This window comes from Elephantulus edwardii, unplaced genomic scaffold (assembly GCF_000299155.1).
Source record: "Elephantulus edwardii isolate Elephantulus edwardi_28Jun2011 unplaced genomic scaffold, EleEdw1.0 scaffold00505, whole genome shotgun sequence".
NCBI lineage: Eukaryota > Metazoa > Chordata > Mammalia > Macroscelidea > Macroscelididae > Elephantulus > Elephantulus edwardii.
Window position 1 is genome coordinate 353,818 of NW_006400255.1, and position 16,927 is coordinate 370,744.

Genomic DNA, 16,927 nt, shown 5'->3' on the forward strand with positions numbered 1-16,927 from the left:
GGCCCTCTATGAGGTGGATTGATTCAGTGACTGGGATAATTGGGATGGGAGTGTCAGAGACAGTGCGATTGGCACAGGACAGAGCGGAGTTTAGGGCTATTTTACAGAGGGTCGCTATGGGTCGCAGGTGACTCAACGGCACATAACAACAAACAACAACAACAATTTTGGTTGACAATTGTGTTCTTTGAGCGTTTTGATATATGTCCATCCACTCTCTTCTTGGTCACATGGTTTCTGCTGAGAAATCGGCACTTAATCTTATCTTCCCTCCCTTATTGGTTACTCTTTGTTTCTCCCTCCCTGCCTTCAGAATTCTTGCCTTATCTTTGGTTCTGGCAAATTTTTACTATAGTATGTGTTGCTGTTTCTTTTGGAGTCTATTCTATATGGTGTTCATTTAGCTTGTTGAATATACATTCTCTCATTCTTAATTAAGCCTGGGAAGCTTTCCTCTAGTAATTCTTCCACAATTATTCGGTGCCTGTACTTGTTTCTTCCTGTTCTGGTAATCCAATAATGTGCATATTATTTATCTTGATGATGTCCCACATTTTTAAGTTTTCTTCTTTTTGCTTCTTTTTTGATTCTGCTTTTTGCTCTAGCAGATCAGTGGTGACAATTCTATCTTCTGTTTCACTGGTTCTGTGTTCCATCTCTTCATCTCTGCTCACATGTTCCTCCATTATGTTGACATTTGAAATATTGGGCCTCAAATTTTGGATTGTGGTTTCTTGTTTTTCCAGTGTCTTTAATGTCTCATTTGTTTGATCTTCATCGTTTTGGATATTTTTTTTTGGCTCCTCCTGGTTTTTGCTTAGGATGCCCTTTAATTCTTCAAGTTTGTCTTTCATCCATTGAAAATATTCAATCATTGTTCTTTTAAATTCTGTGTCAGAAAGTTCCATCAGATTTTCTGGCTTCAGGAAATCCACTGATCATGTGTTACCTTTTGGGGGTGACATCTTGCTTTGTGCTTGTGTAATATGTGGGATAGTGTACTTTCTATGAGACATTGATAGGTTCTTGATCTGAAGACAATGCTCTAGAAATCGTGTAGGCATCTACCCCACTTGTGTTTTTCTCTGAACTTCTGACTCAAGGGAAAGTTCAGTTCAAGGCTTGTAAGAGCAGCCTCTTGTACCTAAGTTAGATCAAGGGGCTCTGGAGTAAAAGCAAGCAAATTGACTGGATATGTAGGCACAGGTGTGGAGCCAAATGGTGGGCAGGGCAGGCATGGGAGGCAGGGGTGTGGGGACCACAGGGGCAGGTCAACCACTTGCCAGGATCTCACTCTGATTTTAGCTGTCCAGGTGTGCTCACAAGTGGTGTCCTTACTCAAATTCCAGCTGTCTGTCTCCAACCCAGCGGCTCTCGCTCAGCAGTCTCTGCCCAGTGGCCTCTGCCCAGTGACCTCACCTGTACCAGTACCCTCACCCAGCAATCCCTGCCCCAACAGGGCCCTGTGTTCAGAGGGACCCAAGAAAACTCAGTCAAATTCCCACTGGCCCACTCACCTCTGGCCAGTCTGCAGTGTCCACAAAAGCTCAGTCAAATTCCCACAGGCTCACTCACTCCTGGACGCTCTCCTGGGCAGTCAGCAGTGCTCAAGAAAACTCTGTTAAATCCCCACTGGCCGGCCCAATCCTGGGCAGTCAGCAGGGTCCAAGAGAACTCAGCCAAATTCCCACTGGCCCACTCCCTCCTGATTGCCCTCCTGAGCAGAGGACGGTGCCCAAGAAAACTCAGTTCAATTCCTACTGGCTCGCCCAATCCTGGGTGGTCAGTGGGGACACAAGAAAACTCAGTCAAATTCCAACAGACCCACTTGCTCCTATTGAGGCTTAAGAGAACTCAGTCAATTTCCCTTTAATCTTCTTTCTCCTGGAGAATGGATTCCATAGTAGGTTGGCTGGCAGTTTCTGGCTTCAGCTGGGGCCTGCCACATAGCTCGATGCTCCTGTAGCTCCCAAACTAATTATTTTAATAAAAGTTCTGAGTCAGATTTTCTACTGTCTTCATTGCACTGCATCGGTTTCTGTGTGCCATGACGGTCTCTCTAGTGTCCCGTTTCTATGCAGCTTGCTGCTTTTTTAACTCCTCACACTGCTTTCTCCATAGCCGCCATGTTGGAATCTCTTTTGTGCAATTTATAATGTCTGAAAACTCACTGGAGGATTAGCTATGAGCCAATTCCAATTTGACAAAACATACGAACAACAACAAATTTAATAGGCCTTTGATTTTGGGACAGACACCTACTTTGCTTATCCTTTAACACTGTTGCTGGGTTGATTCTGACTCAGCAATCCTCCATGAGGTTTCAGAAGCTGTAAATCTTTATGAGAAGAGATGACCATTTTTATCCTTCAGAGTATCTGGTACATTGAAACTGCCAAACTTTCAATAATCAACTCCATCTGTTACACACTAAGACAACTTTGATTGGAGTTGTCTTTCAGGATAGACACTTTGCTAACTCTTTAATAGTATAGCTAATTTCTGAGATAAAATTCTGTATTCTATATTACACATTTTATACTTACTACGTAACTCTTCCACTAGACATCTTTCAGGATGCTGTACTCTAGTGACTTGTATGTTGTTGGGATGCTGGAGGTTATGACATCATTGTTTCAAGTACCAGAAGGATCACCCCTGGTGGAGAGGTTTCAGCAGGGCCTTGTGACTAATACCAACTAAGATGCAGGACCAGCCCTCTACTTCTGAAAGAATTAATCTTGTTGCTAGGAAGACCCTTGATAAGTTGGATTGTTTCAGTGACTGGAGTAATGACAGCAGGCATGTCAGAGACAATAAGATTAGCACAGCATAGAGCAGGGATTTAGGGCCATCATACATAGGGTCGCTATGGGCCACAGGTGACTTGACAGCACATAACAACATGTGCACATGAGTTGGCAGTTCACCTTCTTAGCATGTTATCATTTTTGTTGGGCACCATTGAGTTGAGTACAACTCAGTTACCCTATGAACAACAGATCTGAACACTGTCCTGTATCTACCTCATCATCTCTGACACACTTGAGCCAATTGTTGTAGTCACTGTTTTAATCCATCTCACTGAGGGTATTCTTCTTTCACTGGCCTTCCACCCTTGCAAGTATGATATCCCTTTACAAAGAATAGCCACTCCTAGCAATATGCCCAAATTATGTTAGACTAACCTTTGCCATCCTTGCCTCCAAGTAGCACTCTGGCTGTATCTTCTCCAACACATATCTGTTTGTTCTTTTGGCAGTCCATCTGATATTTGATACTTTCCTACAACACCACAACTGAAAGGCAATAATTCTTCCTCTGTCATCCTTATTCATTGTCTAGCTCTCAGATGCATAGCAAGTGATTAAAAAAAGACTATGGCTGGAAGAAAGTGCACCTTACTCTTCAGACTGACACCATTACTCCAGTAATTTGAAGAAGTCCCTGATAGCAGACTTGGCCAATGCCATATTTCTCCTGATCTCCTGACTGCTAATACTAAAAGTATTGATTATAGATCCAAGTGAAATGACATAAGTGGCAATTTCAAACTTTTCTCTGTCATATTACTTATAGGTCCAGTGGTGAGGAATTTTGTGTTCTTATTAAGTTGCAATCCATTTTGAAGATTGTAGTATTTGATCTTGTGCAGAAATCTTTTCAATTCCTCCTCTTAGCAAGCAAGGTGTGTCATATGCTTAGTGAAGGATATTGATGTGTCTTCTTCCTATCCTGATGCTACATTTTTCTTAATAGAATCCAGCTTATTAGATGATTTGTCCAGCATAAAAATTGAATACATATGGAGAAAGATGCAACCCTGATGCATACATTTCCTGATTTTAAACCAGGTAGCGTTCAGTGGTTCTCTTCCAACAGCAGCTTCCTGGTTTGGTATAGGTTTCATAAGAGCATAATTGAATGTTTTGGGATGAAGTCACCATAATCTTAGAAAGAATTAATAATGGACTAGTATACATATAAGGAAGCCCTTGTGATTTAGTGGTAAGGAATTGCATTGCCAATGCAAACATACATTGTTCATATAAGGAAGCCCTTGTGATTTAGTGGTAAGGAATTGCATTGCCAATGCAAACATACATTGTTCAAATCTACCAGCTGCACTGCAGGAAAAGACAGGCAGTCTTTTCATATATCACTTACTGCCTCTGCACACCTGCTGGATGGTCAGGTATGGGTAAGTTCCAATTTGATGGTACATAACAACAACATACATAGAAGAGAGATCTGATGGCTTAGTGGAAAATAGTTGTGTTACCAACCCAGAGGCACTTGATTCAAATCCATCAGCTGCTCTGCAGGAGATGATGGGGAATCTTCTCCTGTGTGATTTACTGCCTCTGAAAACCCATGGGGGGGGGGGGGCGGTCAACTATGCGTCATTCCAACTCTGTGCTACAACAATATACAGAGAAGGGAGCCAAGGTGGTGTAGTCCTAGGGAGTGGCAGTGTTAACTGACAGGTAGCACTGCTCTGGTGTTTGAAATCCACCAACAGCTCCAAGGAAGAAACGTGGACAATCTCCCTAGAAATTTACAGCCTCCAAAATGGTGCTGGAGAGTCAGCTATGAGTCAGTTCTGACTGAACAGCAATGAGTAAGAATATACAAAGAAAGTTTTGTTTTCACGTTTTGGCCTCATTACCAACTCTAAATAGGATTCAGTAAGGGTCTCGTAATTCTCTGTTTGACAAAGGTGTTTGTGCATAAATTGATTTCACAAAGTTTAGGCTGATATTGGTTTTCTTTCTGAGAGTCTGTCATCATGATATGTGCAGGGCAGACAGAGCACCTGTGATCTATCCAATAAGAACATGGGCCCTGAGTCTCTATTGAATTTCACATTGGTACCATTTCCCACATACTGCCAAAATTCCATCCTGAAGGAACTCAGTGTATTCTGTGGATGCCACTCCAAACCCTTAGAAGTTTGTGCACTGTTTTCTCTGTACTTCCTCATAACACCTTGTTGTTTCTTTGCTGGTTCTCCTTTGTGTCTCTTTAGTCTAAATAATATCAAATGAAAACAATCTTATGTTGTTAAGTAACCAATATCTCAAAGTAAGAGTGGCCTTAGGAATCTTAAAGCCAGTTAAAAAGTATCCCATTTATTTGAATGGGATTGTTGGAATGCCCAACTTCATAATAAAGAAATGATAGGCTAGAGGGTGGGCTAGAAAAGACAGACAAAATCACTAACTTGATGAGGACTGTTGTTATTATGTGCCATCAAGTCAGAACTGACTCACAGCTGACCCTCTGGTTGGTTTTAGAGGCAGTTAATCAAGTTGGAACTGACTTACAGCTGGACCTCCAGTGGGTTTTCAAGGCAGTTAATCTCACAGAAGGAGATGACCCATCCTTTCTCCTGCAGAGCTGCTGGTAGATTTGAATCCCATGCTTTTGGGATTGCAGTGCAGTTTCTTTCCACTAGGTCATCAGAGCTAGATAGATACCTATCCTCTACAGGGATGATAGATTCTGCTTAACTTGTGTGAGGAAAAAGTATTATAAGGGATAGTTTAGTATAAAATGATTACAGCAAAGGAAGATATTATAAAGAACACAAGAGTTAAAAACAACAAAAGTAAAAACTAGGCGAGCTCTGGTGGCCTAGTGGCAAGAAGGTGTACTGCAACGCCAGAGGTGCACAGTTCAAATCCACCAGATGCTCTGCTGGAGAAGGACGAACAATCTCCTCCTATACCAGTCAGATCTGATTTGACGGTACACACACACACACACACACACACACACTAATAAAATAATTTTTTTAAAAAAAAGTAAAAACTATTCTTGTTATTGTTAGGTGCCATCGAGTCACAGGCAACTCATAGTGACCCCATGAACAAAAGTCCTGGACACCTGTATAACCTTCATCCTTTCTGCAGGTTCATAGGGTTTCCAGAGGCAAGCTATTATGGAAGTGGATGCCACTCCTGCTACCAAGGTTGTTTTAATCGGGAAGCTCCAGCAAACACTGTCCACCATGGGTAACCATTCTTGCATTTGACTCATCAGTGTCACAGTGTTGGGCATCACAGCAACCACGAGAGACCTCTGTGCAGCAAATGGACATACCAGGGTTACACGCCCTAGAAGAATGTTTTATCACACACAATAAAGGGAGGATAATGTCTGCTTGACTTTTGTGAAGGAAAAGGCATTATATGATAAGGGAGAGGTTAGTATAAAAGGATTGCAGCAAAGAAAGATACTATAGGGAACACAAGAGTTAAAAACCACAAAAGTAAAAACTATTACTTTCTCGATTTTGCAATATTACTTTGCATTATCTTTTTTTAAGCTGCATTTTGAAATTGCCCTTTCTTATCTTACCTAACTGCTCTTCCCCCTTCATCTAGTTCCAATGTAAGTTTCAGGCTTTATTCTGATATTAATTTTGTTAGGGAGCTCAGTGGCCTAGTGGCAAGAAGCTGCACTGCAATCCCAGAGGTACACGGTTTGAATCTACCAGATGCTCTGCTGGAGAAGGAGGGGCAATCTCCTCCTGTACCAGTCAGATCTGATTTGACAGTACACTAACAAAAAATAATAAAAGGAAAAAATTAAAAAAATTTTGTTGATTCTTTCCTCTCTGCATTTGTTATGACCTTTTTCTTTCTACATAGATGATATCCATGATGTTATTGCACAACTTGTCTGATCTGCGGTTTTTAGGGTTCAGTGTATCAAATTTATTATTAAGATGGTTTCTAAATTAGGATGGTTTATACTCGAGTTCATATTTTCATTCTCATGGAGTTGCTTTATTTTCTTCAACTTCACTTTGGAGTTGTTTTCATTTTCTTCATCAATTAGAACTTGAATATGAGTAGTTAATTGCCTTTTCCAAAGTCAGTTCCATCCTAGTCTGGTTGTGATAGCTGATATTGAACTTCTTCAATGTTTCTTTCCATAGGGTTAGCCAATCTGAATCCTGATGGAGTGCAAGTATATAGTCACATTTTATGGTTTTGGTTGGTTGGGATTATTTTAAAAGTATTTGGAATGAATGCATCATCCATCATACAAAATTCTAGAATTAGGTCTCTGACCTCATTTCTGTCAGCAAGGCCATATTTTCCAACTACCACTACTTCCTTGTTTCCAACTTTTACACCCCAGTCTCCAAAGATTATTATTGCATCTTGATTGCATATCCAATCAATTTCATACTGCATAAGTTGGTGATTGTGGTCATTGTTTTGCACTCTTGAGTTGGAATCGACTCACAGCTGACTCTCCTTTGGGTTTTCACAAAGGTTTAGTAGATATAAATTACACAGGAACATTCTGACCATCTATTTTTGTTGGTGGAGCTGGTGTTTATTGGAAACATGTGCATTATGGAGAGCAGCTCAGTTCCTTGACACAAGTCCACCAGAGCTCTTCAAATTCTTCATCATGGGCTTTCATGAGTCATACATATATTTGAGTAATGGTTGTATTAACAGGACTTCCTTGTATGGAGATTGAATATCCTTTGAGCTGTGGAGCTGGAGAAGAGTATTGAATGTACCATGGACTGCCAAGAAAACAAACAGATTCATCCTAGAGAGGGTTAAACCAGGCTGCTCCTTGGAGGCAAGGATTCTGGGGCTTCGTCTGACATACTTTGGACATGTTGTAAGGAGAGACAGGTCTATGGTGAAGGACATCATGCTGGGTAGAGTAGAGGGACAGCACAGGAGGGGAAGACCCTCTATGAAGTGGATTGATTCAGTGACTGGGGTACTCGGGATGGGTATGTCAGGGGCAATGAGATTGCCACAAGATAGAGCACGGTTTAGGGCTGTTGTACATAGGGTCGCTATGAGTCGCAAACGACTCGACGGCACATAACAACAACAAACATAGTTCTCACCATTATACTTCATGATAGATCTTGGAATTCTCTTTTTGACAATGAATGCCAACCTATTCTATTTGTCATTCCTGGAATAGTAGATAATGTGATTGATTCAAATCAGCCAATACCAGTCCATCTCAGCTCAATAATGCTTGATATGTTAATCTTTATGCATTCCATTTCTTCTTTTACAATTTCCAGGGATATATATATATATACACTTCATATATTTCCTCTTGAATGCCACCATGTCTGAAGTGCTCATCTGCCAGCACTATATCTAGTAATGCTCTTCCGTTGTTCATAGAGTTTCAAGGGCCTGTTATTTCAGAAGTTGATGGCCATTTCTGCATTTTAGTTGGTCTTACACCAAACGCTCTGCTGAAATCTGTCCACCATGGGTGATATTGCTGCTATTTGAAATACAAGTAGCATAATTTCCAGCATCCTAGTAACATACAAGCCACCATAGTATAGCACACTGACATATGAGTGATGAGTATTAGCATATGACCAAGAACCGTTAGTACCCAAGGAAGAAGCTCAAGCTGCATCAAAGGCATGGACAAAAAAATAAGACTCCTAGAATTGATAAAATGTAAACTGAGGTTTTTAAGAAAACAGTTGCAACCCTGAAAGTGTTCTTTACCCATTTCTGCCAACAAATATTGAAGAAAGCACATAGCCAATTGACTAGATAAGGCACATATTTGGTCAGGTTCAAAAAAAAGATGATGCACAATAATATGAAAATAATTGAAACTATCATTAATATCACATGCAATTAAAATTTTTGCTGAAGAGTATTTGAAAATTACAGGAATGGTATATGACAGGCAACTGCCAGAAATTCAAGCTGGGTTCAGAAGAGGTTGTGGTACAAGAGGCATATCATTGCTGACATCAGGTGAATTTGTACTGAAAGCAGAGAACACTAAAAAGATGTTTGCTCGTGTGTTTTCCCCCTTTTGTTGTTGTTATTACATGAAGTACCAATGGCATGGCTTTTAATACCACAGCAACACACAGCCACAACAGTGCAGCAAACTGACAGAACCATGGTGGAGACCAGTACTCACTCAGATCAATAGTCTTAGAGAACACTAATGTCTACTGACATAATATAGTCCTTAAAACCATGATTCTACATCTTTCTTAGGTGAGTAGAAACTGAGGTCTTGCAGCTTCTGGAATGATAAGGTACAACTATTAATCTCTCCCCACCTGGTGCAAAGAATAATCAAGGAAATCAAAGATACAAGGTAATAATGCGTTTTCAGGATTGATAATGTTCAACATGAATCTGAGCCTGAGACAAGAAGAAATAGATGATACTCTGAAGAAATCACCAAACGACATCCTGAATAGAAAGGAAGAAAAATGTAAAGGCAAATGCAAAATTACAAAAGTAAGCTTTGCTTTTCTAATAGAGACTAGTGGAAGTGCTAAGATACGACCATTAGGAATCCCATAAGTCTGAAATGGAACACACTCTGTGGCTCACTTTGAGTCAAAGGATAGACAGGCCTCTAAAATGAGTGGTGACTGCAGAGAGGTAGGCATGCCTTAGAACACTCAGCTGTGTTTTTGCTGTTGTTCTGTGCCATCGAATTGCCTGCAACTCATAGTGACCCATATACAACAGCTCTGATCCTTCCCTATTCTGAGTCAGTCTCACTCACTCTGACACACCAACCCCCATTACCCCAGTTACTATAGCAATCCATCTCATCCAGGGTCTCCCTTTCCTCATGGCCCTCTACCATTCCAACGATGATGCCCTTCTCCAAGGAATGATCCCTCTTTGGCCATGTGCCCAAAGTATGTGAGACAGAGCTTCAAAAGTCCTAGCCTGCAAGGAGAAACTTGGTTTCACCCTCTCCAAGATAGATGTAATTATTTGCTTGGCAGTCCATGTAAGCTCAATACTCTTCTCCAGAACCACTCAAAGACGGTAATTCTTCTTCTATCAACCTTAGCCATTGTATAGTTGTCTGATGCATAGCATGTAATTGTAAAGACCATGACCTGGGTCAATTGCACTTTACTCTCTAGACTGACATTGTTGCTTCTCAATACTTTGGAGAGGTCCCTGACAGCAGATTTTCCCAGTGCAATTTGTCTTTAGATAGTCTCACTGCTGGTGCTGAGAGTGTTAATTGTGGGGCTGAGCAAGCTCTGAGGGTTAACAACCTCAATCTCTTCTCCATCTATCATAGTGCTGCCAATTGGATCCGTGGTGAGAATCTTTGTTTTCTTGATGTTGAGCTTCAACCCATATTGAAGACTACAGTCCTTGACTTTCCCCAGCAAGCACTTTAGGTCTACCTCAGTTTCAGCAAGGAAGGTGTATCAGTTGCATCACGCTGGTTGTTGATGAGTTTTCCTCCAATCATGATGCCACATTCCTCCTCATAAAGCCCAGCCTTCAGAATGATCTGTTCTACACATAGATTGAAAAGATTTAAAGATAGGAGACATCCATGACACATACCTTTCCTTATTTTGAACCATGCAATGTTTCTTTGCTCTGTTGTGAGGACTGCTTCCTGGCACAAGTATAGGTTTCACCTGAGGACAATGAAGTGTTCTGGGATTCCCATTCTCCTCAAAGTTAGCCACAATTTGTTGTGATCCACACAATCAAATGCCTTTTTATTGTCAATGAAAGACAAATAGATACTTTCTGGTACTCTTTGCTTTCTGCCAAGATCCATCTGACATTGACAATAACGTCTCTAGTGCCACAACCTCTTTTAAACCCAGCTTGTACTTCTGACAGCTTTCCATCAATATACCTTTGCAGTCGTTTTTGGATAATCTTCAGAAGGATTTTTCTGTGTGTAAGATTAGTGATATTCAATAATTTCCACTCTGACAGGTTACCTGTTTTTCTAATGGGAATAAATATGTATCTCTTCTAGTCAGTTGACTAGGTAGTTATCCTCCAGATTTCTTGTCATAGCATGGTGAGCACATCCAGGACAGCATCTGTTTGTTGAAATATGTCAGTTGGTATTCCATCAATTTCTGGGGCCTTATTCTTTTGCCAGCTTCCTTCACAGCAGCCTGAATTTCCTCCTTCATCACCATTGCATTTGATCATGTATTGTTTCATGAAATTCTTCTGTGCCAAATGACTCTTTTTTTTTGTACAGTAATTCTGTATACTCCTTCCATCTTCTTTTAATGCTTCCTGGATTGTTTGATAATCTACCCTTAAGTATTACAACTTGTGGCTTGAATTTGTTCTTTAATTCCTTAGCATAAGAAATGCTGAGCCATCTGAATGTTTTCTTTGGTGAGGTATCTATTCATAACCTGTCTCCATTTTGCTATTGGACTGTTTAGGTTTTTATCGTTGAGGTGCTGGAGTATTTTATAAATTTTAGATGAGTCCCTTATCAGATATGTCATTACCAAGTACTTTTCCCCCGTCTGTGACTTTCCCTTTAACCCATTTGAAGAAGTCTTTTGATGTGCACAGGAATTTGATTCTTAGAAGGTCCCATTCATCCATTTTGTTTTCACCTGGTCATAGGTTTCCAATTATGCCTGGAAGACTGTTCATACTGTGGATTAGGGCTTCTAGAGTTCTTCCAAGCTTTTCTCTAGGTGAAATTTATAGTCTTTGGTTTTACTTCTAGGTCCTTGACCCACCTTGAGCTTGTTTTTGTATATATTGTGAGATGTGAGTCTTGCTTGAGTTTTCTACAGGAATTGTACAGATGGAAAACAAACACATGAAGAAATGTTCAAAATCCCTAACTCTAAGAGAGAGGCAAATCAAAACAACTATGAGATATCATCTCACCTCAGTAACAATAGCAAAGTTCAACAGAGCAGCAAACAATAAATCCAGGCAAGGCTGTGGAGAGACTGGAACACTTATTCACTGCTGGTAGAAGTGTAAACTAGTGCAACCACTATGGAAGGCAGTTTGGTGCTTTCTCAAAAAGCTGGAAATAGAAATACCATTTGACTTAGTAATTCCACTGGGAATATATCCTAAAGGAACTATAACTGCCATCCAAACAGATCTATAAACACTCATGTTTATTGCTGCATTATTTACAATAGCAAAAAGGTGAAAGCAACTCAAGTGCCTGTCAACAAATGTATGGATAGAAAAACAGTGGTATATTCATGCAATGGAATGCTACGCAGCAATAAAAAACAATGAACTTTTAAAACATTGCACAACATAGAGGAACCTGGAGTACATCATGCTGAGTGAGGGATCAGTTGTGGAAGGACAAATACTGCATGGTACCACTGTTATATTTCAGGCCTGATATGGGGGATTGGGAGAAGAATAGGATAAGAGTGGATTGACAAAGACCATTGCATTGAAACAGATTAAAGAAAGAACTGTCTAAAATGAATATATGATTAAGCATTATATGTAAAATAAGAGCTCAGTATAAGAGATATATCATTGTAAACAGGATGAAAGTGGGAGGAGTAGGTAATTGTGCAACAATTACTGAAAATTTTTAATTAAAAAAGTAATCTGGAGAGGTAGAGGGAGGGTGAGGAGGTAAAATGTGCAAAAATGAATGAATGGAAATCTAGCTTCTCTGTATATATTCATTAAAATTACAATAAAAATAAAATTTTATTTAAAATTTAAAAAATGCTGAGCAAGTTTGGCCCTTTTGATTTTCCAACTCCAATGCTTTGCACCTTTCATTATAATACTTGGCTTTGTCTTCCCAAGCTTCCCTTTGAATTTCTATTTAGCTCCTTAACTTCTTAATTTTCTTCCCTTTGCCTTGGTTTTTCAGCACTCTAGTCCAATATTCAGTCTCTTTTGACATCCATTTTGTTCTTTTCTTCTTCCTCTATCTTTGTAATCACCTTTTGCTTTCTTCATGAATGATATTCTTTATATCGCCCACAACTCATCTAGTCTTTTGTTCATTAGTGTTCAAGACCTCAAACCAATGCCTGAGTTGGTTTTTAAATTCATGGAGGGTAGACTCAATATCAAATTTTTATTCCTGTGCACTTGACTTTACCTTCTCTAGCTTTAATTTGAACTTGCATATGAGTAGTTGATGGTCTATTCCACAATCAACATCTGGCCTAGTTTTCACTGCTGATATTGAACTTCTCCAACAATTCCTTCCACAGACTCAGTCGATCTGATTCCTGTGCATAAATCAGGAGAAATCCATGTGTTTAGCCCACATTTATGTTTCTTTTAAAAGGTATTTACTATGAATAAATCATTGATTGTTCAGCATTCTATCGTTCTATCCCCAGCCTAATTTCTGTCACCAAGTCCATGTTTTCCACCTACTGTTCCTTCTTTTTGGTTCCCAACTCATACATTCCAGTTACCCATTATTATCAAAGCATCTTGGTTGTATGTTCAATCACATAACACAAGACCAAAAGGGCAATAATTTGATAATATATATGTCTCAGAGGCAGGAGAGAAGGATAAGTAGAAATCCATAATATAGAAAAGAAGTAGAAAGGATGAAGTTACATTGTGAGGAATGTAATTAATCTCACAATCAAGAGGAAATGGAAGACCAATTAGCTCTGTAAACTTCCACTCAAATCACAATAAAAACGGTTTTTATAAAAATTCTAAGCAAGCCATACATAAAAACAGGAAATCTGAGAAAATGATCCACATTGGTGCTGGCTCGTCCTTGAGGTGCCAAATACTTCTCAATCAAATAGATTTATGAATACTGCTGCTTGTTAATTCCTTAGGTTCCTACAAGTCAAGCCGAGGAGGCAACCAAATTAGCTATTGATGCTGGATTTCGTCATATTGATTCTGCTTATACATGCAATAATGAAGAGGAAATTGGAAGAGCCATTCGAAGCAAGATTGCTGATGGCACAGTGAAGAGAGAAGATATATTCTACACTTCAAAGGTATTGTGTATGTTATGTGTATGTGCATAATTATGGTGCATGGAAATTGGTTATTTCATATATCATATTTTGAGTGGATTTATGAACTGCATTCATTTGCATGACCTTTTAAATTATTGTCATGCTCTAAAGTATTTGTTGTTACTGCTGTTGTTGTTGTTGATTGCCATCGAGTTGAGCACGACTCATAGCAACCTAAGAACAAAAGGCCTGATGCCTTTCTATAGCTATCGACATTTATCAAAGTTCATAGAGTTTCTGGAGTCATGTTGTTTAGGACGGGGATGCCACTCCTGCAAGAATACAACCCTGATGTACTCTCTCTTCAATTTTAAACTATGCAGTGTTCTCCTGCATTGTTCGTGCTACAATATATCCGGCCTTTGGGCAAGATACAGGGTTTGCACGAGCACAATTAAGTGTCTGGGACTCCAGTTCTTCTCAAAGTCAGCCAAAATTTGTTATGATCCACACAGTCAAATGACTTTGAAGAGTCAATACAGCACAAATTGAAATTCTTCTGGTATTCTCTATTTTCAGCCAGAATCCACCAGACATCAGCAATGATATCCCAAGTGCCACAGCCTCTTCTAAACCATGCTTGAACCTCTGGCAGTTCTCTATCAATGTACTGTTCTAGCCAGTTTGGTTTTTTTTGTTTGTTTGTTTTTGTTTTTATTTTATACTAGTTTATTTACAAAATTTGAATACACTGTTTTTCAGACCAGATTAGCCATTTTTATATGATCTTGAGCAGTATTTTGCTTGCATGTGATATTAATGATATTGTTAGATAGTTTCCACATCTGTTGGATCACCTTTCTTAGGAATATGAACAAAAATGGACCAATTCCAATCCATTGTCCAGACAGTTGTCCTACAAACTTCCTGGCATAGACTGGTGAGCACATACAGAGCTACATCTCTATACCTGTTTAATCAGTATGCTGAGCTAAATATTCGAGAAGCTGGACTTTATGAAGAGGAATGTGGCATCAGAATCAGAAGGAGACTCATCATAGCCTGCATTATGCAGATGACACAATCTTGCTTGGTGAAAGTGGGGAGGACTTGAAAAACTTGTTGCAGAAGATCAAGGAATGCAGCTTTCAACATGGATTACATCTCAATGTCAAGAAAACAAGATTATTAGCATTGGAGAACTAGGCAACATCATGGTGAATTGAGAAGAGACTGAAATTGTCAACAACTTCCTCTTACTTAGATTCACAGTTAACACCCTTGGTACCAGAAGTCAGGAAATCAGGAGACATATTGTATTGGAAAAGTCTTTAATTAGGGATCTCTCCAAATTATTGAGGAATAATGAGAGTCAGTTTGAGAAATAAGGTGTGCCTAATTCAGGCCATGGTCTTTCAAACCACTTGCTATGCATATGAGAGTTAGACAATAAATAGGGTTGACAGAAGAAGAACTGATGCCTTTGAGTTGTAGTGTTGGAGAAGAGCACTGAATATCCCATGGAGTGCTGAAAGAACAAACAAATATATCTCGGAGAGGGTACAGCCAGAGTGCTCTTTGCAGGCAAAAATGGTAAAGACTTTGCCTTAAATACTTTAGACATATGGCTAGGAGGGGTTATACCTTAGAAGGGGACATGATGTTTGGAAGGGAGGACAGTCAGCAAAGGAAAGGACTACCTTCAACCAGGTGGACTGACACAATGGCTGTTGAGATGTGGTCTAGTGTGTCAGGAAGTAGGTGGATGGCAAAGGATAGGATGACATTCACATCCATTGTTCAAAGGATCAATATGAGTTGTACTCAAAGGCACCTAACAATAACAACTAAAGTATTTTTACTTTCTGAGTTTAAGCCTAAAGTCTTGTTATTTTGCATGGATGATACAGATCTATGGTCAAATTATAGCTTTTCTATTATCACTGTGTTATGGCAATTTTTTTTAACATTCTGAATCTCAATTTTCATTTCTGACAATACAAAGAACAATGTAAGAGAGCGATAGGAATACTAACCAAAATAGATCTAATTTGGCTTGAATTGTGCCTAGCACCTATTTACATGTTCAAAACTTTTTTCTACATGAAAGAGATACTACTTCTTCCTTAAAAGGGTTGATTAAGGATATCATTAAATCAAGCTTGTGAAATTGTTTAGTATACTCAAATATATTTTAAATGATGAATGTGATTGTTACATGGTAATGACCTTTTTCTCTTGAATCATTTCCTTCCATTTTTCAGTAGATAGCTTGACAACATAATCAATCAAATAAAAAGAAAACTCAAAAAGAAAGTTTTTACTTTTGTGGTCACCTAGTTTTAACTTAGAGTGAAAACAAATTCTAAAAAGTAAAAAAAAAAACCAAACCAACAGCCCAATAAAAATAGAGTTCTAGACATTGCTTCCAAAATAGATAGAATATGTCACCTCTCTGTCTAAACCTCTGACAGGACCCTCCGAGCATAGCTATAATGTCACTAAATTAAAAACATTCATTTGATCTCAATTCTTTCATGTGTTTTCTTAGGGCAGTATTTCCATCTCTTTTGGATATATTGCTCATTTTCTCTATATCATTTAAAAATGAAATCCACATATTTCAAAGTATCACAGTAAAAACTGGCTCAGATTGAAGTGAAACCTAAAGATTACTTATATTCTTACTGATTATAATCCAGACTCATATTTGTCCTGTCTATATTAATAATGATCCAAATTAAGTCCAAAATCAATAATGTAGGCAAGATTTAAATTTGCTGAACAAGACGTATCTCATTATCTTATCTGTTGCTATAGCTCTTCACTAAGTTTTCTAAATACTAATGAAGCACACCTTCTGTTCTTAATCTCTGCAGCTTTGGATGACTTTCCTTCAACCAGAGTTGGTTCAGTCAGGCTTGGAAAAGTCACTGAAAAAACTTCAACTGGATTATGTTGATCTCTACCTTATTCATTGGCCAATTGCACTGAAGGTTAGAAATTTGCATAATTAAGCTTATTTCATTTCCACTGTCAGTATGACCATTATCTTGCATGGATGGTTGAATAGATTTTTTTTTCCTAGAAGAGTATATTGGGGTAAGACTGAGAAAAACTGGATAAATTGTGTATACTGCACTGAAACAGATGAGGGAGTGAATAATTTAAAAGCAATGTATGATAGGGTAT

General features: G+C 39.0%; 1 protein-coding gene across 1 annotated transcript in view; it reads left to right on the top strand.

Annotated features, from left to right (window-relative positions):
* Positions 1-16,927, top strand: part of AKR1C1 (aldo-keto reductase family 1, member C1) — a 130,290-nt gene that overhangs the window by 51,342 nt on the left and 62,021 nt on the right. The window contains exons 2-3 of the mRNA XM_006903071.1: positions 13,607-13,774; positions 16,615-16,731. Of these exons, the coding sequence (XP_006903133.1) occupies positions 13,607-13,774; positions 16,615-16,731 (285 nt within the window). The remainder of the gene's footprint in view (positions 1-13,606; positions 13,775-16,614; positions 16,732-16,927) is intronic.